General features: G+C 38.1%; 1 protein-coding gene across 8 annotated transcripts in view; it reads left to right on the forward strand.

The window, feature by feature from the left end:
* GULP1 (GULP PTB domain containing engulfment adaptor 1) overlaps window positions 1–22,165 on the forward strand; it is a 143,681-nt gene extending 121,516 nt beyond the window's left edge. For 5 of the 8 annotated variants that reach the window (XM_015635109.2, XM_015635107.2, XM_015635108.3 and 2 more), the window contains 4 exons: window positions 2,746–2,970; window positions 5,795–5,933; window positions 12,579–12,673; window positions 20,079–22,165. In XM_015635109.2, the coding sequence (XP_015490595.1) occupies window positions 2,746–2,970; window positions 5,795–5,933; window positions 12,579–12,673; window positions 20,079–20,150 (531 nt within the window). In that variant the 3' untranslated portion in view covers window positions 20,151–22,165. Of the gene's footprint in view, window positions 1–2,745; window positions 2,971–5,794; window positions 5,934–12,578; window positions 12,674–14,422; window positions 14,434–20,078 lie in introns of all 8 variants that reach the window. The other 3 variants (XM_019007533.2, XM_019007535.2, XM_019007534.2) reach the window with 3 other exon arrangements.
* The last annotated feature ends 640 nt before the right edge of the window (window positions 22,166–22,805 follow it).

Here is a 22,805-nt window from a genome sequence, read left to right on the forward strand (position 1 = left end):
CTCACTTGTTTCCTGTTTCCACCAAAATTGCCAAGTGTGAAAGTGCACCTTATTGTTGGTTTGTTGTTTTTTTTTTGCCTATCTTTAGCTTTTTTAGGTTTATAATATTCTGTATTCAGTTGTTTGAGCACTTCTTCATTAGGATATAAAATTCTGTTACATTTATGATGTTAAACAAAATTAATTTGAAATTGCTTATGCTTTTTCATGTCACTGAAAAATTACTAAATGAACTGAAGATGTAGCAGTTAATTAATGAAACTGCTAATATTTATACAATATTTTATGAATTAGTGAGTGTTCTTAGTAGTCCCAAATCTCAGGAAATGAGCAGGTTCTTTTATTAAATGCATAATTTTCATTGAAGGTCTCTCCCCATTCCCTGGAACATCACTGCAGTTTCCTGGTGGTTCTGTATATTACCGATTTGTTCTGAGGAACAAAACCATTTCCTGATTTATTCTAATTCACACTTAGGTGATTGCTATGTGGCTATGACACAGAGATTGCAATCAGTGTCTAGAGAATTGTAAAAAGAAACAATTTTGAAGTGATTTCCTGATTAATAAATCCTCAGTCACATTACATTTTCTAGTATGATGCAGCACAAGAATGCATCTTCAGCACCATTTTCAGTAGAGTCAAAAATAAATCCTTTGCTGGCACATAGTTATATCTAACCATAAAAGAGACCAAATCCACTGAACTAGTATGATAATTTCATGGAGTATCATTTCTTTTTGTTTTCTTATGTTAATGGAATGAGGCCCAAATTGGAACATATTGTATCAATGCCACTATTACTACAGGTCTGAGTGGGAACCTCAGAAAAAAGACAGTTGCTAAATGACATGACAATTTCATTATTTTTGCTATATTTTCTTCCTTTACAATTTTGTGTAAGAGTATTAAATTTCAGAAGCTACACCCTTTCAGGTTTTATTCTTTAGAGTGAGGGTCTCTTCCTTTTTCCCCCTGCACTTTGTGCATCTGCTGCTGTTCACCCTGCTGCCCCTGTGGTGGGCTCCTTGGACCAGATGGCTGTGAGCAGGAAGCCCATCAGCCTCACAGGTCCTTCTGGGACATGGCATGAGAGGCAGAGCAGCACTCCCAGCACCTGATGGGTTCTGTGCTGCTCTGCAAATGAAGAATTCCTGGGGAAAATTCGTTTCCTGAGCAGGTGAATTCCCAAAACGATTGTAAGAAGCTCGGCACGGTGTTTATTGTGTGGTGTCCTAAGTGTCACTGGTGAGACCTGTGACTGCTCCAGTTCCAGGCTCAGATGACCAGGGCTGTATATTCTGCTTTTGTACTGAATTTTTCCATTCCCTAGATTTGATACATGTTCATCATCCTCATGGCTTTGCTGCTTGGTGTCCTTTGTGCATTTTGCTGCTTTCTGTGTCATTTTCATGTGACATCCATGCCTTCTTAGGAAAACTACTTATCCTTCGCTGTTTTGCATTTCAGGAGAGTATTTGGCTTTCTTAATGACACTGTATTTAGTCTTTTTGAGCATTTATTATTCTGAGGGCTGTTTTTTTCCCATAGTTATGTATAGCAGCACAGATTCCATGGCAGTAATTCACAGTAGCACCGCAACTCTTCCACCTGTAGTCTGGTGATACTCTTGAAATAATAATCAAAATTCTCTCCTGTAGGTTTTTTTATTTCTTTTTTATTGGTTATCATTCCAAACCCTCCATTTCACAAGTCCAGTATGGAAATTTTTGAAGTTGAGATGAAAATCTTTTTTATTATTTTTTTTCTTTAATGCTGAATTGCAAGTTTTGAGTAGGGAATTTTGTGGATTCTTTTGATATTCTCAAGTATGGCATTGTTACTACATTTAGTCAACTGTACCCTTAGTCAGGTTAATCTGTAAAGAAAGTGAAGAAAGAAGTTGAGACTCATTTTAAAAGGATTTGAAATCTGGGTTTTTTCCTACATAACACTGAAAAAAATGGTTTAAAATAATTGATTGAATCCTGCTTTACTAAGTTATGCAAACTTCTAATGAAATAATCATGACATATCCATTGTGTAACACTACAAAGGGAGCAAAAGCAAGCTTCAGAATTCTTGTTGCACTCATCTGCCACTGCCTCAGCCTGGGCCAGTCACAGAGATTTGGGCAGGACATCTCCAGCCCCGCTGCCAATCCTGCTTCTCCATGTGGAACTCTTGGCTGTGGCCAAGAACCTTCTGCACAAGGGTGCAATCCTTTCTGTTAAGATCCAAAGATTAATCTGTCTACTGAAGATTTTAGTTGAATAATGAGCTGTTCTTTCAGCATTGATGAGATATGGTACTTTTTTCCTCAGTTAGAGAAAAGCCTGACCAGTGCCTTAACCAGCACAGTAATTCTTCTCCCCAGATTTTTGCCTCCATGCTAATTTACAAGTGCAGATGTGAGAGATTGCTGGTACCTTGTTGGATTTAGACATTTCTTAGCATCTCACACACACTATTGGAATGATGTCTGACTTCATTTTATTTGGTGTCATGATCAAGGATCAAGTTGTCTTTGTTCCAGTTGGTACTGGGTTGTGTCTTAACGTGGCATATTCTAATATTTTGTTTTGAAGTATTTTCAAGTTCTGTATCTTGTAACTATAGCACTGAACAGCAAGTTGCTGAAAAGCATTTTTGAAATATGAAATGTGTTTCTTTTTTTCTTCTTTCCCTGATGTTACCACGTTCTGTTCCTCAGAAATGTTTTCTCTTTCTGTGATTCCTTTTCAGCTGCTGCACATAAAGTGTGATAATGATGAACATATGTTTCAAAGACCCTCTACTTTTTTCTGGTGTAACAATGAGGATTCACCTCCTTGTTTAGATATCTCTTCCATTACGCTTACTCCTAGGAGTTCTCCTGACTCTAGACTACCACCTGGATTGTTAATACCACCACCTTCAAAAAGTGGTCTTCCAAAGCCTGCCAGTGAATACAGCTGCCCAAGACCTCGTGTAATCTTGCTGTGCAAAAGCTTTTTCAGTTTTGTTTTTTTTTTTTTATTTTATTTTTTGGCCTTCTTTTGTTCTCTGTTGTGTATTAACTTGTATTAAAAATGTGCATTTTGTACAGTGGCTAAAGGATAGGGTAGATGAATCTTAGGTTCTCTAGGGGTACTCTCAAAATATGGGATTTGTGAAGAATTACTCTTATTTCTACAGAGCTTTTTCTCTCCAATCCCCAAAACATAAATGCTTATTTTTCCAACATGTTTAAATTAATCTATTAATTAATGATCTCTGTTATCTGTCAATCTTCTGTTAATTTTTTTTTATATGAAGAATAACGATTCAAAACAATTCTAAAGGCCCTACTTCAAGGGCTTCTTCCCCCTAAGAATTAATAGAAAAGCAATGAACCATTAAATAACTTTTAGCATACTTTATAAAAACTGTGCAAAATGAAGGTTGAAAATTATTCTCAAATATGAAATGGGCATATTGCCTGCTTTTTCATATTCATGTGCTTATACTCTCAACTTTTCTTCCATTTGCAAGTAATATTTGGCTTTATTTAGTGACCATCCTGGCTTTCTGCATGTGTACACTAAATATAAATGCTTTTTGTGCTCTTATGTATTCAAAATACACATTTCTTAATTCACTTGCAGTTTTAATTAAACAATATCAGTAGGGATATATATACCAATATAACAATACCAGTAAGGGAATTCAAGAAAATGGAATGTAACTGGGAAATTAGTCTAAAATTTGGGTTTTCTTTTTTTGCCTAAAAGGCGCATTTATAGCTAAATGTAAGAGTTGTTAGCCATAAACATTTGGCAAATAATAAGATTCTCCATTAGCACATATGATCTCCAAGACATTCTAGGATTGTCCATGGGTGTTGATGTAAGCTTTTATTTATGCCCTAAACCTGATCCCACCTTCCTGATGCCGATAAAAGCCTGTCTAGAATCAGAGCAGGTTTAGGTTGAAGGAAGGAGTGTGATTCTTTATTATAATGTTTATTTTGGGTCCAGCACATCCATTGCCCTGCTTTGAGTGGGAGCAGATGACATCCAGGGATCTGCCAGACTCAGATTATCCTGGTTCTCTGCAGGGTTAATGCAAGGTCCATGGACACTGACAGGAGCCTGTGGTGTCTAAACTCTGCACTGAAATCTTTTCACAACACATGATCTTCAAAATTCCAATAGTAACTCAAGTTGAGGACAGTGAGAGTTCTGGGTGTGTTAAAATCTTGAAAACTGGTTCTTGTATGAAGTTAATTAATCTAAGGTCATGCTTGGGAATAGCAATGACTGAGAGAATATTTTTTAAAAAAGGCAAAAAAGTAAAAACAGCATGTTAAATGTAGATTTTTTTCATTTGCTATGCTTCTGTATATCTGGGAAGAAACATCCTAGGATCTTTTAGACACTGAATAGAGAGATAGATCTCTCTTAATCCAATTTTAAAATATTAATCCAAATTTAAAATACGACTTCAAAACTCCTAAGAATCACAAAACCTCAAAGAAATAGGAAATGTAGGAGTTGAGAGCTTTGTGTTTTTTCCTCTTTTAACAGTGCTTCAGAGGAAAGCTGTGGATCAATATTGCTTCTCAGCAGCCACTGCTGAGAGCCTCCAGAGAGAAATAGGGGTGGTTCAGGGCTTCCTATAGGCTTAGGAATCTGTGACATGAGCTGTCCCAGGGCAGCTGCAGGTCTGCAGCACGGGCTCTGAAGAAAGCAGCATTCCAAACTAAGGGTTTACCCTTGGGACTCTCATGGACAAGCAGTGCTAAGGACCACCTGCTTGCCAGGTTATCATATTTGTGTATTCTGAATAAAATGATCCATGTGACTAATTTAACTGGTGCTTCAAAATTTCTGTGTGGATAGTTTGGGCAAACTGAATCTTCTTTCAAAGCTGCAGGCTTTTGCTGTGCCTGGCTAGTTTTTCTAATACACAGGGTAGGGGGCTTTCTGTATTGTCTCAGCAATAACATGAACATGCAAACTAGTTTTGCCTTCAGCTCTTCAGTCTCATTTTTAATCTATTTCATCCTCTGTCTTTAGTGTTCAGTATATTTTGACTTGACTGTGCCTCGCTTGTGCCCTGGAGTAGTGGACTGGTGGCAGGAGGAATGAACCATTCAAAACCAAATATGATTGTAGAACTATAGTAAATGGTGGTTTTGGGGTTTCTTGCTTGCCTAGTATTTTTTTTGAACCCTTCCAAATTTCTGGGTCTTCTGAATGAAATCTCTTCAGTTTTACCTTCAAGTACAAGAGGTTTATTTTGGATATTAACATTCAGTATATCACGTGTCTAGATTATTGCTTATAGAAAAACCCATTTAAAGCTTTGATCATACCAGTTTCTCTAAGCTGCCAAATAAGAGATCCTGTAAAGAAGAATTAGTAAACCAAAAATCCTGGGATTGTATCTTTTAACTTGGTTCTGTGCTCTCCAGAGCAGAGCACATTGTTGGTGCCATATTACCTCAGCTGGGTCTTATGAAGGTGTCTGTGCTTATACCTTTGCAAGAGAGAACTGCTTGTCACAGCTTTCTCAGGTGTAACTGTGATACATTTTTGACTGAAAAGTGAAAAATTAAAATTTTTCTGCTTTTGTACTTGGTAATGTTAGCATGTGTCAGAGTCTGTACTGCAAATGCCATTTGCTTGGTGTCAGGAGCTGGGGTTTGCATGCTGATGGTTGTTTTTAACTTTATTTTCAAAATGTGACTCTTATCTGCATGCTGAAGAATTCAGTATTGTGATCTTTTTCATGTGAAACATTGCCCTAATATTTATTGTCCTTATTGTAGGCAGGCAGTGTGACACCTAAATCACCCTCCACTGACATCTTTGATATGGTTCCCTTTTCTCCCATATCCCCTCAGTCATCAACACCTACTCGCAATGGTACACAGCCTCCTCCAGTACCCAGTAGATCTACAGAGATCAGTAAGTTTTGTAACAACTGACCTACTTTTTGCTTACATTATTTTTTAATAAAGCATCTTTAAAGTTTTACGTACGTTTTGCATGAAAAGCCAAATACAGTTTTGGTAAATCACATTCACTAATGCCGTTTCATCTTTATACCATCTTCCCAAAGTCCTTGATGTTGCTGCCAAGTTGCATTATAAACAAACTTACTGTGAAACTATGACATATACACTTGGAAGGAGTTGGGTTGGGGATTTTAACTTGGCTTTTCTTTTACAGTTTCTTTTCTGTACTTCAAGGAATACTTTCCCTTCCTGTTAGTTCTTTCCTTGTCAAGCCCACGGTTCTAGCACCTAGAGCCTGCGTTTCTGGGGAAGGCAGCAGGTGGAGTAAGTATGGTGATGGTGGTGCTCAAGGGAGAGCCAAAGAAACCCCTCAAGGAGACTTAGAATGCTGTTTTCAATACTGCTTTTCATATCATGCACAACTTTGTTTATCTATCGTTGATGAACCTCTCCAGATCTGTCAACCACTCCTGAAAGGTCTTCAAAAGGTTGTTAACAACAGCAATTTTATTTTGCAAAGGCTTGAAAGAATATAGGGTAATGTTCTTGACTTCATTAGAGATTTTTTTTGGGTCCAGAAAGTCTTTTTAAAAGCTTTGGAAGTCCCTTGAGGGAGAGGAGATTTGGGCATGCACAAGTGATGTTAGAGGTTGTGGAAATGCCAGTCTGTGTTTGCATCTTCTGTTCCTGATGTCTAATTTAGAGTGGATAAGGGACATTAACGTTACTGCCTGCCACCACATGGAACACATTTGAGGAGATTGTGCTGTTTCAGGGCATGCCTCGGAGGATGTAGAATTTTCAGCTATGAATGGGAGCTGTGCACAAAAAATGCATTTTATAACTTAAATCAGTGAAAGTCTTCCCTCCCCAAGCCCACGTCTGATGCACTGGTTGGTTCCATTGCTCACAATGTCTGTCACCTTCTAAAGAGAAAGTAAATTGTGAGACTCTAATTCAATAAAGAACGCTGGTTTTTAAAAGAGAATATTTTTGAATAATTAATGAATTTCTGTGGGAATCTCAAAAGGTATACTAACAGAATTTTACATCTATCAAGTATAGTCAGTATTAATTATTTTTATAGAATTTAAAATATTCTAATAGAATATTAGAATAGAACTGCTCTATTGAGAGATTTTATGGCTTTGTAATAAATAATTGAAGGATTGCTTCTCTGAAACTACAGGAATGCCATAAAATAGGTCTAAATGTGCATATACAGCTTCAAGAATGGCAACTTCAATTATAGGTCAAGATTTTATTTTTTACCTATTGTCCTACCTCAGTTCCATTGAGATTGTGGCTCAGTTGAATAGAAATCTTGTGGGAGTCAGCACTCAGTCTTGAGGGATCTTGAAAATTCCAGCTATATGGGATTTATAATTGTTCAGGCAGTGGGTTTTCTAATATTAAAAAAAAAAAAAGTGTTGGTTATTAACAGTGATATTTATTTTTTTAAGTTGTTACTGCTTTTGCACTTGACTGATTTGCCTTCAGTTGAGATGATGCTGTTCAGAGATGCCACTTCAGGGAGCGATTACAAAGCCCATCATGTTCTTTGTACTTTTGATCCCTGCTCTTTCAGTCTGTGTTGTGGTACTTTCTGTGTTAAAAATTACTGTGTTCTTCAGCTATTAATGCTTTTTGGTATATTTCAGAGTGTCACTGAAACAGGAGAGGAATATTTTATCATCAGAGAAGGACTTTACTGTCCCAGATGAGAAAGTTCAGCTGCCATAAGGCTGAGCAATGTCCCATTACTGTGACAATGGGCAATAATGCATTGCTTTGTGGTGTTACTGCTGTCAGTAGCAGCAAGCTGGCATTTCTTTCTCCAGTATGAGTCAGACAGCTGGCAACCAAGAGCAGCCAAAGTTTGGAGTCTCCATTTTCTGAGATCATCTTTTCCTATTCCTATCTCTACTTTCTTTTTCACTGCACTCAAGCAGAGATGGTTTGGTGAAATTACAGGGTGATTTTGTTGGATTTTGTAATTTTGTAACTTTTACCTTTTTGATATTCAGTAATAGAGAAGAAAGATGAGGGTTTACCATATATTTGTTAGTATCACCTCATTTATTCCTTTTTGGCTAAGTGGGGCTTGTTACCCAGGGATCTTGTGCTGCTCAAGCAAAACGTGCTTTTAAAAGCCAAAGTTCATCTTAATTGTCCATTGGGCAGTTTGAGAAACCAGCCAAAAATAACAGTGCCCCAGAAAGGCATGGAGACTTGTAGGAAACCTGCAAAAATACCAAGCACTTTGCATTCCTCCAGGACCAAGTTCCATGGGTAATTACTGGCACCAGGATGACAGTTCAGCTTCCCATAAAGAGAAGTGCCCAGAGTTAGAATTTTGCTTACCAGTTCTTCCTGTGGTAATTTGCCAGAGAAAATAATTTGGGGATGATAAATGGTATCTCTGGCTTTGCCAAGCTCATGGCATGTGGATTAAGAAACCCACATTTTTAATACTTTAATAAGAGGAGGGCAACAGTGACTGCTTGTGTAATTTGGTTGTTTTTTTGTTGTTGTTTGATTTTTTGTTGTTGTTGTTTTTTGTTGTTTTTTTTTTTTTTGAAAGACAGCTATTTCCAAGGCATTTAAGCTTTAAAAAATCAGTTAAATCTTGAGATTTTGAGTTCATATTCAGCAGTGCTCCAACAGGATTACTCAGTAAATGTCTTCTCACTACTGGCTGTATCAGCAGTAGCAAATAAATGGGGTTTACCTATTCAAAGGAGAAAATGGCATAATTTTTGTTTCAGGAGGTTGCACATTGGACAAATGCACATTTGACTCTTTAGGTAATAATTGCAGCATAGTGAAATGCAACCAAAACTGCAATGCCAGAGATTTACTAGAGATTGCATGCTGCTTCTTCCTCATGGAGTAAGGGGTTGTTGTATGTTCTTGTAAGTTATCTGAATGGTCAGAATTAAATTATTACTTTAATTAAAGGAGGAATTAACTTATGTTTCTTTTTGGCACAGCATTATTTTCATATCTCAGAAAAGAACTGCAGAGGATTATTCTTTATTGAGTTGTTCAATATTCTTTTCACACAAATACATTGTGAAAAATCCAAGGTCACAAAGGTCACAAATCTGCTCCAAGGTGCTCTTTTTCTACAGATATTTAAGAGTGTTTTGTCAGAATAATGGCTGTATTTACTTCCAAAGAAAAAAATATGGAGTAGCCTGCAGCTAAAGGAAAGGCTTTCTGGATATCCCTCTCAGTTTATTCCAAATATTTCTTTGTGTGCTTGTCTCTCAGTGTGATTCATTTTTGTCATCACAGCTGCTCCATCTGGGCAAAGTGTATATGAGCATAGCTGTGTGCCTGGATGAGAGCTAAGGTAGAGACTGGGATGTCAAGTGCAGCAGAAAAGCCAAATATTTGTATTTTTGCTTAGTAATTGCTAATTTTGAATTGATCATAGACTGCAGGTCGCTATTCTCCAGTATTATGTGTATGTTCTCCTGAATGTCAGGTCCCAGAATTTATTACTTGTTCATGTTATCCTGTGGTTTGAGCTGAGGATCTAAAACATCAACATTTCATGGCTTTTGAATTTGTGGGTCAATTTTGCAGCTTGTGAATTTATTTCCATTTAGAAAGGAATGAGAAAGGGAAAGGAAATCATTTGTACCATTTGAAAGGATCATTTTCAAAGGCTTCCTGGTTGCTGTCTATTGGAGAAAGAAATGCCTGTCTATGCTACAGTAATTTGGGGGAGTGTACCAGGCAAGATATTCTGGTTAGAGCTAATTTTCATGCAAATACTCTGGCCTGAAATAAAAAGTTACCAATTTATCCAATCTGTGCTAAAAAGGAGGCCCCCCTCCATCATGAGTGGGGTGAACACTGGTGGATAAGCTCACGGATATCCCATGTAATAGTGCAGCTCTGCAGGGATGAAATCTTCATATTTCTCCATTTTACACATGTTCTTCAGCTCTTGTTCCCAAGGCAAATACTGACAGTGCTATTGAAAATATTCCATGGAACTTTGTCCCTCCCTGACTCTTAGCAGTGAAGTCTGTCTTACAACACTCAAACTTTAAATGCAGAAAAGCAGTTGTTCTGTGGATTTGTTCAGCTGAAATGGATAGCAAATTAGGATAGAGATAGTTCCCCAAGTAATAGCTTTCCACAAAAATCCACCTAGGTGATGCTTCTCTAGTTTGAATATGATTCTGTGCAGGGTTTACTAGGCTTGTAAACAAGTTGTTGTCACTTGGAACAAATCACACTGATTGGTTTTAAATTCTGCCTTGTATACAGTATAAATTCAAAACTCTTTCACATTAAAGGAAGAAGTGGCATTAAAGGAGTTAAAACTTCTGTTGTTCTCCTGCTAACAAGCTCAAAAGTGCTTTCATTAATAAAAGCCCAATAACAAGGCATGAATGAGATAGTAGCCACAATAGTGTACAAAATATTTGCTTTTAAAAATAGTCATAAGACATAATTCGGTACAAATTAAACACAGGAGTTTTGTCCTTCACCATTTTTTTCCTAAATACATTCATAGAATGTTTGCTGAGCCTTGGTGTTGGAACTGTCTGCTTTCAATTGTCAGACCACAGAGAAAGCTGTCAGCTCCTTTTAAAGGTAAAAAGAAAGAAAATGGACCTACATAATGAACCATAGACTGTTGAGTGTTACAAAGTAGAATCAGTTTTTGCCCAGTAGAGCTTAGATTGCAAGTCAAAGCTGCTACACATCTGAAGGTTATTTGCTAGGAGCATCAGAGCATTTCAGGACACTGGTTATACTGGAGCAGACCCATTTTGGCTGTGAAAGAGGCAAAGGATGAGGAAGAACCTAATTTTTACATTAGATTATCCGAGCTGAAGTCTCTCTTGCACGCAGGTGGTCTGCCTCTGCCAGGAAAGACTGGATTTCTTCTTGGCTCCAGTGGGCTCTTGGAATAAGGCTCTCTTTTCCAAGCCATCTCCTGGTCCCATGTGACAGTTTGTAGCTGTTTAGTCACAGTTTTTGAAATATGTAATCAATCAAATTCTGCTCAAGTTTCTGCACTTTGTGATGGAAATTTCTTTATTGTGGGAGCAAATGATGGTAGTTGCCAGTTATTTAAAATGCCTGGTGTGCAGCCTGATAACACCTAATTGATAAGGGCAAAGCCCTGACAGACTGATACATGCAATAACTGTTGAAGAGCCTGGAGAACACAGGTGTAAAATTCTGCCTCTGAGGATGCCAAAACCAAACCATCTGTGCAGCTGTAGGGAAGTGATGCTCCAAGGATAATGGGACTGGGAACACTGTGATAGGGAAGGGTTGGGTCCAGCAGTTAATTGTCACCCAGACCTCAGGTGTTCAGGGTGAATTTTGTGCTTAACTATCCAATCACTTCAGGGTTATTGCCCCCCCCTTATTGTCATGCTCTAAAACTCAAATTGTTTTGAGGCAGGTAGAATCCTTGTCAGGTTTCTTGCTAGCAGCCATGGAAGTTAGGAGAGAGGATATCTCCTAATGGTTCTGGTTTTTTCTCCACCAATGACAAGACTGTAGAAACTTGATTATTTAAATTCTGCAATCAGTGGAGTTGAGTTGGGTTAGCAAAATTCTTTTTTTAACTGCTGTAGTTTAATCCAATGTGAGATGGGAAAAGTGTCTAGAGTTGGAACCTTTAACCATAGGAAAGAAAAATACATTACTAAGAAGGAAGGAAAAAAAACCCAAAGCCTGAAAAAAACAAAGAAAGTATTTGTGCAGGCAGATATGAAGAACTGTACTGGTCTAATATGATAAAATAACCTAATTGTATTGGAGGTGTTTCTTCTTTCCCAGATGAAAAAAGAAACATCCCCCTCCCTTTGACCCCTGGAATGCATGCTGCAGTTAAGAAAAACTGAGAAACTTTTGGTATTGAGAAAGGGAAATTTGCAATCATCCTATTTATGCACCCAAATTTAGTGACATTTTAGTGTAACTGGCAATTCATGATCCTGGTTTTTTTGGTTTTTGTTTCTATTTTGTGGTCTTATCCAAGATTTTAAAACTCACATGGTTTTTAGTTTTAATTACTGCTAGTTGTTCATTGAGGAATTGTATCAAAGGCCTTGCCTTGCCTGAGTATTTGCTTGTCTCACAAAAACATCCTTAATCTGAGGAATTGCAGATGGGGGGCATGGAGATTAGTGGGTTGGTAATTTGTTGTTGACATAATATGGAGATGAAATTTGGCAGCTCATGTCCAGTTGCTTCCACTTCATTTTTGAAACTCCTTGTGCACACAGACTCCAGAGCACCCATCAGTGTATGACGTCCTCTTCAAATAGCAGCAACTTCTCATCGGATCTCTAGAAGTCACAAGCATTAAAGGAAGACAAAGAGAGGCTTAAACAGAAGTTCATTGGTGTTCTTGGAAATATATTTCAGTATTGAAGTCTGGAAAACCGCCCAAGACTTGGCTTTCAAACTGGGATGTTAAAAGTTGTGGTTCATGAGTGGTGTATCTGGTGGTGCCGTTACTCAGCTCAGAAGGAGATGTAAAGTGGCTTTTTCAGAACGCTGTTGTAGCCCATATCTGTTCTCCCAGTGACTCACTTTTCTGTTATTGCAGAGAGAGACCTTTTTGGAGCAGAACCTTTTGACCCTTTTAGCTGTGGAGCAGGAGATTTCCCTCCAGACATTCAGTCCAAACTAGATGAGATGCAGGTAACTACTGATTTACGTGGGTTTAAATGGCTGCATGCCTTTTCTTGAAATAAATTCTTACCACGTTCTGGAAACCTGTTCCACAATGCACACACTAATGCACAGACAAACCCCTATTTCTGACCATTCCTTTTGTAAGTCTATCTCTGATCTCTAAGCTGGAGTTTGGGTTTGCCTCCAGAGCCCCACCTGGTACCAATGCAATACAATAGTTGGCTACACTAATGAAGGCTTTCTCAGCAGTGTAACCAAAATGGCTTGGGAATCATTGCCTGGGAAGGGGCTGAGGGAGCTGAAAAAAAGAGCTGAGCCAAGAGCCCTCCAGATCCCTTGATCTTGAGCTGCAGCAATCTCCACCATCCCAATGTACCCTCCTCTTTCCCTCAGTGGCATCACTTTGGTGTTTCACAGCATCAGGCAGACTTAGGTGCTTCTGGGGCCATGGCAATTTTCTGTTGCCTTTAAAAACAACTCTCCGGAGCCCTGGGGCAATTCAACTCTTGAGAATTGATTCAAGAATTCTGAACTGTTGTGTTTTTATTAGAAAATGTTTTTTGATTCTGAAACACTCAGCATTGTCCATTCAGTTATTGACCCAATTGTGAAACGATTCTAGGAGAAAGTCCTCAAGTTTTGGAACAAATGATGCTCTGCCGTCAGACTTGCAAAACTTCTAGTTCCTTGCCAGCTTGCTTATCTCTACTGTTTTGTAAGCAGCCTGCCAGCAAAAGAAAAGTCTGGAAACAATGGAAACTTGAATTTCTAGGATCCTGGCTCCTCAGCAGAAAGCATTCCCAGGGTTTGCAGCCCACTTGTCTCTTAGGAGCCCACAAAGTCCAAGAGCATTTGCTCTCGGGCTCCTTCTGTCCTGCCTAGACAGCAGCAGAGGCTTTTAAATCTGGCTTAAAAATGATTTAAATACCATTTCATTTTCCTGAGTACATTTTCTTTTCCATGTCAGTTCAGCATGGTTCCACTGACAAACTCTACTCACAGTGTAGGAAGAAATTTAGCTTCTTGGTCCCCCACATAATTTCAAAGAGCAGCTAAAAGCCAAAACTGTCTTCTTTGCAATTCCAACATCATGTTTGAGACTTGTGAATGCTGTAATGTTGTTACCAAGCCCTTGAACACAAACCCCAAATCTTACAGCACCTCCCATTGATATATTACCAGCATTTCCATTGTTTTAGGTAAAAATAAATCATAACAACTGTGGTTACCACTAATAATGGTATGTCAATATTTAAATGTCACATACTGAGTTCGTATTACAGGTCATGTTCTGACAATATTTGGAATTGCTTGGCTAGTACACTACAAAGTGCTGTCAACTCATAGAACATCAGGGAATGGAGTAGTAAATGTCTTTATCAAAGATGTTTGAAGTCATGAAATTAAAATCTCCCATTGTTTGTACTCTCTTGATCTAAAAAAAAGGAGACAGCCAATCAAAACCTCCAAGCATTACGGTATTCCTGTGTCCTGTTGCAAAGGCACTACCCCTAGCATATCAGCTATTCACTAAAAATTAATTTGTGGGCCTTTATGTAGGCACAAATCTTGCCATGTATGATCCAGCTGAGAACAAGTGTACACCCAAATGGATATTCAAAATCCCATATTTTAACTTGAGCCAAAGCAAAGACTGTGTGCAGTGATTTTTCTGCATGTTTGGTGCAAAATGCAGATTGAAACATGTTTTTCCTAATGTCTCTTTTATCTTCTTGTGCTTTCCTGGGTGCACAGCGTCAGCGATGGTTGGTATTTCATATTTTACTAATGGTATTTAAAGCATTTACAGTTGAAATGTGCACGTGTTTGTCTTGTGTTTCTATTTTTATGTATATTTGATAATGTTTAAAAATTTTAGGATTTATGTTTTATTTATTGTACTCTGAGTCAGAGCCATTTTCATTTTTAGGGGCCTACAATCTCTAATTTAGGAACAGCTGATGGTTGTTTTCTTTAGTCTGTCTTGCCAGGTGCTCATACTCGGCCTTTGTTTTCACTGCTGTTTGTTTTCCATGTGTACTTGTGAAATCTCCAGTTGTCATTATCAGATTGTCACTAGTGAAATGGTTTAAGCAAAACCTGTAGTACAGAGATTGTGTTAGTACAGTCACATTTGAGAGTAAGTCTCTTTTTGGACATAATGATTTAAAACTTTTCAAGGAGCAGAAGCAGCTGTGCTAGTCTCAACAGCTGTTAGACGCAGCCTGTGAGGAAGGTGGGAGCACAGAACATGTAACATGCTCTGGAAATCCAATCCATGAGAAACAGGGAAGAGAAATGTGAGCCTCTCTTCTTTTCTGAAATGCAAAGTGAATGAATCTGTTATCTTTGCATTATGGAAGTACAACCTGTGTTTCAGTAATTATGTATTCCATTAAATCTGTAAAGGTAAGTTTTTTGCAGACACCTAGCAAATAGTTCCAAGTAAAAGCTTCCTCCATGGGCTGTTGAATCCAGCTCTCCCTGCAGTGAGGATGGCAGGCAGAGCTGTGTCAGCCTGATGGGAGCAGCCCAGTCCAGACTCTCTTACCCTGTTTCTTGTGTGGAACATGTGAGGTGCCTCAGCACACACACCCCATGTGCAGAAAAGCTGTCCTGATCTAGCCTTGTGCTGGAGGTGATTTGGGAACAAAGTGGGAGAGGAGAGGCACCGGAGAATAAACTCTTGAGTAGTGGGTGCTTTTCCTTTGCATCCTGCATTCTGAACTTCATGAGATCAGATAAAGTTCCCTGGCCTCTAGGGGAACACTCATATTTTTAAACCTCAGTGACGATCCAAATTTCACAGTTAAGCTTTCTATTCCATTTCTCAGTCCAATCTCTGCTGATCTTTTTGGAGAGCTTAAAACTCAAACATGTGCCGAGATGTGACTTTTACAGCTCAGGCCTCTCTCTGATGACTGTCCAACCTCCTGTTTCCCTGCACCCTTATGCTGAAACATATTTTCATCTTTATTTTGACTGTATCCAGACATTAATAAAATGAATGTCTACTTTCCCAGAAATCTTGCAGTGAGGAGAAGTTTCCCTGGATCATGAATCACACCAGCAGCAGTTGCTATAATTTATTAAAATCTCAAGGTAGTTAATATCAGAAAGCTTCCAGGAGCTGCAAGCCATTCTCCCTGCATGCCCTGAAGCAGTCAGTAGGCTGACATCTTTCCATCTGAAATAAGTTATGCTCAGCCCTCTAAATACTCTTCTCAGAGATATGTAAATTTGTCATTGTTTCCTCGGGTTTGTGCTGACTTAAGCTCATTGAGTGAAGTCACTGTGAAGTGATAAGCGATTTAGCTTCTGAGCCATAAGGCTGACTTTGGCAAATTTATCTCCTGATAAAGTGCAAGTTCTTTGTGCTGTACTGCTTACTGGTTTTAACCAGAATAGCTCACATCTTTTTACCCCTGACACCAAAAAAAAAAGGCTGGTTTTGGAAGAGGGATTTTTTCTGAGCTGCTTTGAGTGAAAACAAGCTTTGCTCCTCTCTTAAAGGCATCAATCACATCCCTTAGTACAATACCATTACTTAATAGGTGACTAAACCACTCAGTCCTTGTGTTAAAATGCCCCTAAAGTAAAAAAGCTCCTTGAGGAGGACATGAACACAGGAAAGCAAGGCACAATGTAGATGCACACTTCATAGCCCTTCTTATTCCCTCTCCTGGCCAGTGCCATGGGGTGGCCTTTTTCAGCATTCCCTGAAAATCAGCAAATCAGAGAGATTTTTCTGAATGCATGAAGAGTTTCTGTTTCCTGAACCTTTGAAATACAGGAAGCCATAGCACACCTGGGTTTTAATGAACAGGCAGAGTTATGCTAAGAAAACACATTATTAAAAGCTGAAGGGTCTGAATTTCACAAGGCAAAATATTTTAAGTGCTGTCTATTAAAATTAGTGATGTATTTTATATAGATAGATATAAACTATAATGTTTACCAAGAAGCTGACTCTATATATATGTCATTAAAAAGAATTGCCTAACACATTAGTCAGGTTTATTAGGGGGGGAAAAAAAATCATAATTTGTAATCTGTGTCATTGCAACTGATTTCATTACTATTACAGCTGTGGAGTTAAAAGCTGGTGTGTGCTGTTCTGAAATGATCAGAGAGCAGCTTCCCCTGGGAGGCAGAGCACTGGGGAGCCCTGTGCAGCTCAGGGTAGATATGAACTGCAGTACTAAAAGCACACATGGCACTCAGTGTTCCGCACCACTGTGAGAACAATTGCCTGCATCAGCAACAGTTCTGCTCTGCATGGAAAGGAGAATCTACTCCTACAGCCTTCCTGTGCTTGCTTGACTGCAGCTGATAGGATTTGATTTTTTAATTATGTGTTTGCCAAAGTATAGTTTTGGAGATTCCAAAAATTAACTAAGAATTTGGAGTTATGTTGCTGAACCTGAAGGGTTAGGAATAGTGACGGCTGTGGGAGATCTGAAATCTGTGCCTTCCTCATCTTTGGAAATTGCAATCACTTTGCCCAGGAAGTCTTATGGATGGAGATACTCTGATTATTTTTTTCCCTTTTGAGGACTGCAATTATTTTTTAGGAATATTGATTTAGACAAAACAATTCCTCTCTTTATACTCCTGTGCACTTCATGTCTTCTGCTTAAATATCCAAGAGGAAAAAAAATCTAGATTTTACATTCCTTTAATGAAAGTAATGCCCAGCTGGACACCTGGATTGCTTTGATGTCCTCTCTATGCTGTTGGGCCTTTTGGCCTTGTGGTTGTCATGGAAGTTTGAGCCTGCTTGGAACTGCAGAATCTGATATTGATGCTTGTGGGTTTGGTGTGGCTCAGAAGTGACCATGAAATGCCTTGTCCCTGTCACAGAATGGGCATGAGCCATTGCTCTCAGGAGTGCAGCTGGTAACAGCACCTGGCAACCACAGCACTGATTTCTTTTAGGATAGGCAATAATTCATTTTGGTAATAAAGTTAAAAAGGCTTTCTAATAATTATGATCCATGAAGAGCAGCAGTCTGTGAGCGGATTAACACTGATCACATTGCAAATGTGTGGAAATGTAATTGTTTTAAATGCAAAATACCACAGTTTGAGAAGGACTAAACAGAGGTGAGGGGAAGTGTCTGGAATGAAGCTGCAGAAGGAAAGGTCAAGGAGGCCACAGTTCTTCAAGAAAGTGGAAATGGTTCTAAGTCAAGTCATAGCAAACACAAGCAAAGTGCTAAGTGACAAAATATCAGTTTGTGTGGGAAAAAACTTGACATGCTCAACATAAGAGCAGTGAGATGAGCGTACTTCCAAAATGCATCATCTGATTTGCTCTTCACTTGCTGGGAAAAGGGCAAAGGGGAAAGGGAAAAGTTAAGCACTGTAAAAATAAGATAAAAATAAGAGTGGGCAGGACTGGAATGGGATGGATGTTCAGTGAAGGCTCTGGCTGGCTCAGGATGAAGGTCTCTGTCCTTGTCAAACCAGTTGCTGGTGATGTTCTGCTGCTGGAGCTCATTGAGCATCCTCAGCTTGAAGCACCAACAACAATCCTTTGTTGCTGTATCCCTTTACAAGCTCAAAACTGGAAGGAGCCTTGAGATACTTCAGAAGTTGAACATCCTAGGCACACTTTAACTGCAGGGTTTAAAATGTAACAGGTTAGACACTAGGGCTAATTTCTCTGAATTTTCCTTCTGGGTTAGCGGTCCTCTAACTGCAGTTACATGAATTAATTTACCCTTTGGGTAAATTAACACTGTCTGTAACAGGATGTGTTTCACTTGGAATTTCAGCTACTGTTTGCTTGAACAATCTTCTGCATTGAATGTTCTTCCTTTTAATCCTTTGGAAAATACAGATTAAAAAAAAACAAAAAAAAACAAATCTTAAATAACACTAGTGAGCGTTGCTGTGTCACCCAGTCAGAACAAACTGGGTAACTCAGTTGGGGAGTGTTTCCACCACAGTGCTGCTACTTGGCATATCATGGTATGGATCTGCCTTTAGGAAAATGCAGCTTTTACTTGGAAATTCTCAGACCATTAAATAGCTATTGCCAGGAGGTTTGTTCTGTTTCTCCACATTATTCTCCTGATAGCAGTAGCTGGCAGGGTTATTAGATATTCATACACTTTTCAAATGCTAACGTGTGCCTTGAATTTGTTTGAATTAAGCTGGTTTGACACAGGATTTATCTTCTAAACCCAAAAGATGCATTCTTGAGGTACTACTCTGCATGTGAGGGAAGGACTTGAGGTTGTGCCTAATCCCCACACAGATGGTTTTACAAAGAGATTTATCTTGTTTATATGATATTTTCTTGATGAAAGGACCTGTTATTGATTTCATAGCACACAATCAGCACTCTCTCACTGAACAGAGCGCTGCCACAGCCGCCACTGGAGTCGATGTTCTCATGGCACTTCAAGTCAGAGCCCTGTTTCCAATTGCTTAAACCTTCAAAGTACTTTCACCCAAGAGACTGAAATTTTCTTGACTCCAAGATGACTTTTGAGGGTCAAGCCACAATTATTCAGCTTCTCTTCATGTAAAAAGAGAAATGAAAAAAAAGAGTATTTTGCCTGTATTAAAATTGTGCAGTTGTTACTTTAGGACTGGTGTGAACTAAGTACCTTTAGCAAGCCAAGCATTATAAAAGCGTACAAAAAAAAGTATTTCTAGAATGAATTTCTTTTCCATAGAGGAGGTGATAGCATCCAGCTTATAATCTTTTTAGTGTTTCTACTAATAAAATGAATATGAGTAAACTCAGGAATCTTGGTCTGAACTTTTAAAGCAACTCATTGCACTTTCAAAATACCCCTCTGGTTTTTTTTACTGAGTTACATGCTTTTAAAATGCACAGTTTTTTCATTTGCAGTAGAGCAAGTATGATTTTATGTGCCTTTTTCATGAAGCTCAGATGGCAGTGGGCAGTAAAGCCCTGTCAATTTAAGTGCACTGGGAGGAATTCAGAGCAGCCCCCTGAGGTGGGGTAGTCAGCGTGTTTTGTCAGGCTTAGGCACCACAGAACATTGGAGACATTTTGTATCAGTAGCAATGTCCATGTCATACCTGTATTTTTCAATATTAATGTTCTTGATTTTTACTCAGGAACAACATGGTAGAGTCAAACTTGTTTGGATTTCTGTCGACCTATGTACAAGAATATTCAATATTTTTATTCTATAGTATTTTCTTCACTTTGTGTGCACACTGTAGCTGTGCTGTTGTACGACGAGTTAACCACTAAGACTTATGAAAAAGTGGCTGACTAAATAATGTAAATGTTTGTGAATTCAGGCTGATGTACTGAAGCAGTTTGTCTGCCTAAAGATATGCTTGAATTTAAATGTTTTTACAAGGAGCATAATCCTCCAGAACTCACTTGGCTCTTTACTAATGATGTCTTGTTTCATTGCAGGAGGGGTTCAAAATGGGATTAACTCTTGAAGGCACAGTATTCTGTCTTGACCCACTAGACAGCAGGTGCTGATGCCAAGAAAGTCAATGTGAAGTTCCTCCACAGTGGGTTTTTTTTATTTCTGAACATGTGCTCACAGATACTATCCATGTGCCAAAAAATTGCTTTTTTTGAACATGTAAACTCTCGTGAGGCTTGCTTCTGTAAAAATCCAACTTACTTCCAGTCTTTCCCTGTACAAATGTAAAAAGTTGTATTTCTTTATGAATTATGGATTAAATTACGCTGTTGTGTTTCTTTCTGTCACATTTTGGCCCGAGTTTACTATGCTTTATGACTATTAGCTTGGAGAAGTTCTTCAGCAAGGTCTCACATACTTCTCTGTGTCTCTGTCTGTCTCTCTCTGCAAATGTCCAGGCATGAATTCTACATAATATTTTACCTGGCATTTCAAATTATGCTTTTTGAAATTATGCTTTTAAGACATTATTTAATATTCAAACAATAAAATTATTAATATCTACTACAAAAATTATCTACTACAAAAATTTCAATTTGCAGTGAAAAAAGCATAAAATACTAACCATAACTATATGCTTCAGAAGTAAATCTGGATGCAGCGTGATTGATTTCCATCTCTGTGTGTGGTTACTGTCCTGTACATATGTTGTCATTGGTTTATAAAATCCAGATTTTAGGTCCTTCATTCATGTTTTTGAAACTAACAAAGTTGTTAGTCTGCTAATTAGTGCTTAATGAGCCTAGAAGAACTGCTAAACTGCAGAATGGCAAAGCAACCACCCTTTGTTTTGATATTTTATAGCTGAAGTGTAAAGTACCTTGGAATCCTTTACATGCTAGCCATAACTTAAAAGGAAGATTATGGTATTGCATTTACTTAGGGACTTGTGTAATTTTGTTTATAAGCAGGCACTGGGCTCAGTTCTGTAATTACTTTCAACACCTGAGTGTTTAGAATCAGGCTCTGTTGAGTATAATTACTTTACTCTCTTCTTTAGTGTTCCATGTCTTTAATTTTGAGGCTTTCTGCAAAGAATTAACTATAAGTAAGTCCTTTGTACCCACTGGTTGTTCATGTTACAGAAATACCTGCACACCAAAATTCTCAGCTGCTGGTGAAATGAATGCTGACATGTCTATGCATATTCATTAATCTTTCTCATAAGCAATAAAACACCATCTTAAACCTATCTCAGAAAATTACTATGTTGAGTTCATTTCAAAAACTTTCAAACTTCTAGGATTTTCCCTTCAAAACATACAAATGTGGAAAAAAACCCACCCCAAAAATTTTCAGATTATTTTTTTTTATGAGAGGTTTTTTTTGGTGACACTTATGGTTTTGTCCTTAACAGTCACACTTTACACCAAAACGACATTTTTCAATTTTATCACATATATTTTTATGCCTTGTTCAACAAAGTACTTGTGCATGTACTTTTGGAGTCCAGTAAAAGAATGGGACTATTCCTTTGCTGGGTTTGACACATCCTCAGGTACCTTGCTGAACTGGGGCCTTAACATCCTACATTACATTTGTCTTCCTGTCTCTTATTCTCAGTTCATCATTCATATAGAGTATTATAGAGAAATATATATATAAAAATATATGAAATCACTAACAAATAGAATAGTATATGTTTCATAAAGAAAAGTCTTTATAATTTTGTTTGTCATATAGTATTTTTGAATTTGTATAAGGAGGATGTTTAGTAGCCATAGCAATGGCCTTTTTTAACAAATAGAATTTGTATTTTTATTGTACTTTAAAAAGCTTTACATAATAAGCATCTATTTAGTGGTCATTTATTATCAATGGTAACACTAAGATAATATTTGCACATTTTAAGAAACCTTTTTCGTTACTGATTTTTATGATAGTTGACTGCAAATGGCATGGTTAAATCTTATATACCTGGTCAGTATATACAAAAATACCTAAATACTTCAATCAACACAACAGTGCATTTTTAATTTTTATGTGATCCAATTGGAAACTGTATTTCTATGTAATCTCAAATGTCTGTTTAATTTTGCCTAAAATAAATGTTTTTAAATAAATTGCATCCTAGAACACAGTGTTCATTCACTAAAATGCCCAGATGGAAGGTTGGGTGGGGAGATGCTTAAATATTGGGCTGGACCTGCCACAAAGGAGGGTTTAGTGCTGGAACAGGTCAAAAGTCACCTTTGGAAAGGATCAGATGATTGATGATCTCAGATGGGTAGAATGACTCCAATCCCTTTTATTACTGAATTTGGGCTAATCTACAATCAGCAGAGGAAAATCTTGTTCTACATGCAGCTGTATAATGCTGACAATTAGGGAGTAACTCTCTGCAGTGCTTCCTGGATTTAATTGACTTTTCTTTTTGCCTTTTTTTCCACCCATACTTTTCTCTATGCTTGGCTGCTGGCTGACTATTTAAGGAGGGAAGGATATAAATGAAGTTTTCCTGAGCCTTAAAAAACAATCTCTATAACCCAGGTGTTTGAATGGCACAGGCTGCTGCAGATGGCATCAGTCCTTTTGAGAAAAGTGATTATTGCAACAAAAATAAAATACCAGTGCAGCTTCATGCTCCCTGTTTTGTCAACACTTTTTCCTTTCTTTTGGATGCCTTTTCTTTCCATTCCCGTTTTTTTCTTCCTTAATCTGTGATCACTCTGCTGGCCATGCTAACTGTGGCTGTATCACTTCTGGAC

This window comes from Parus major, chromosome 7, assembly GCF_001522545.3.
Source record: "Parus major isolate Abel chromosome 7, Parus_major1.1, whole genome shotgun sequence".
NCBI lineage: Eukaryota > Metazoa > Chordata > Aves > Passeriformes > Paridae > Parus > Parus major.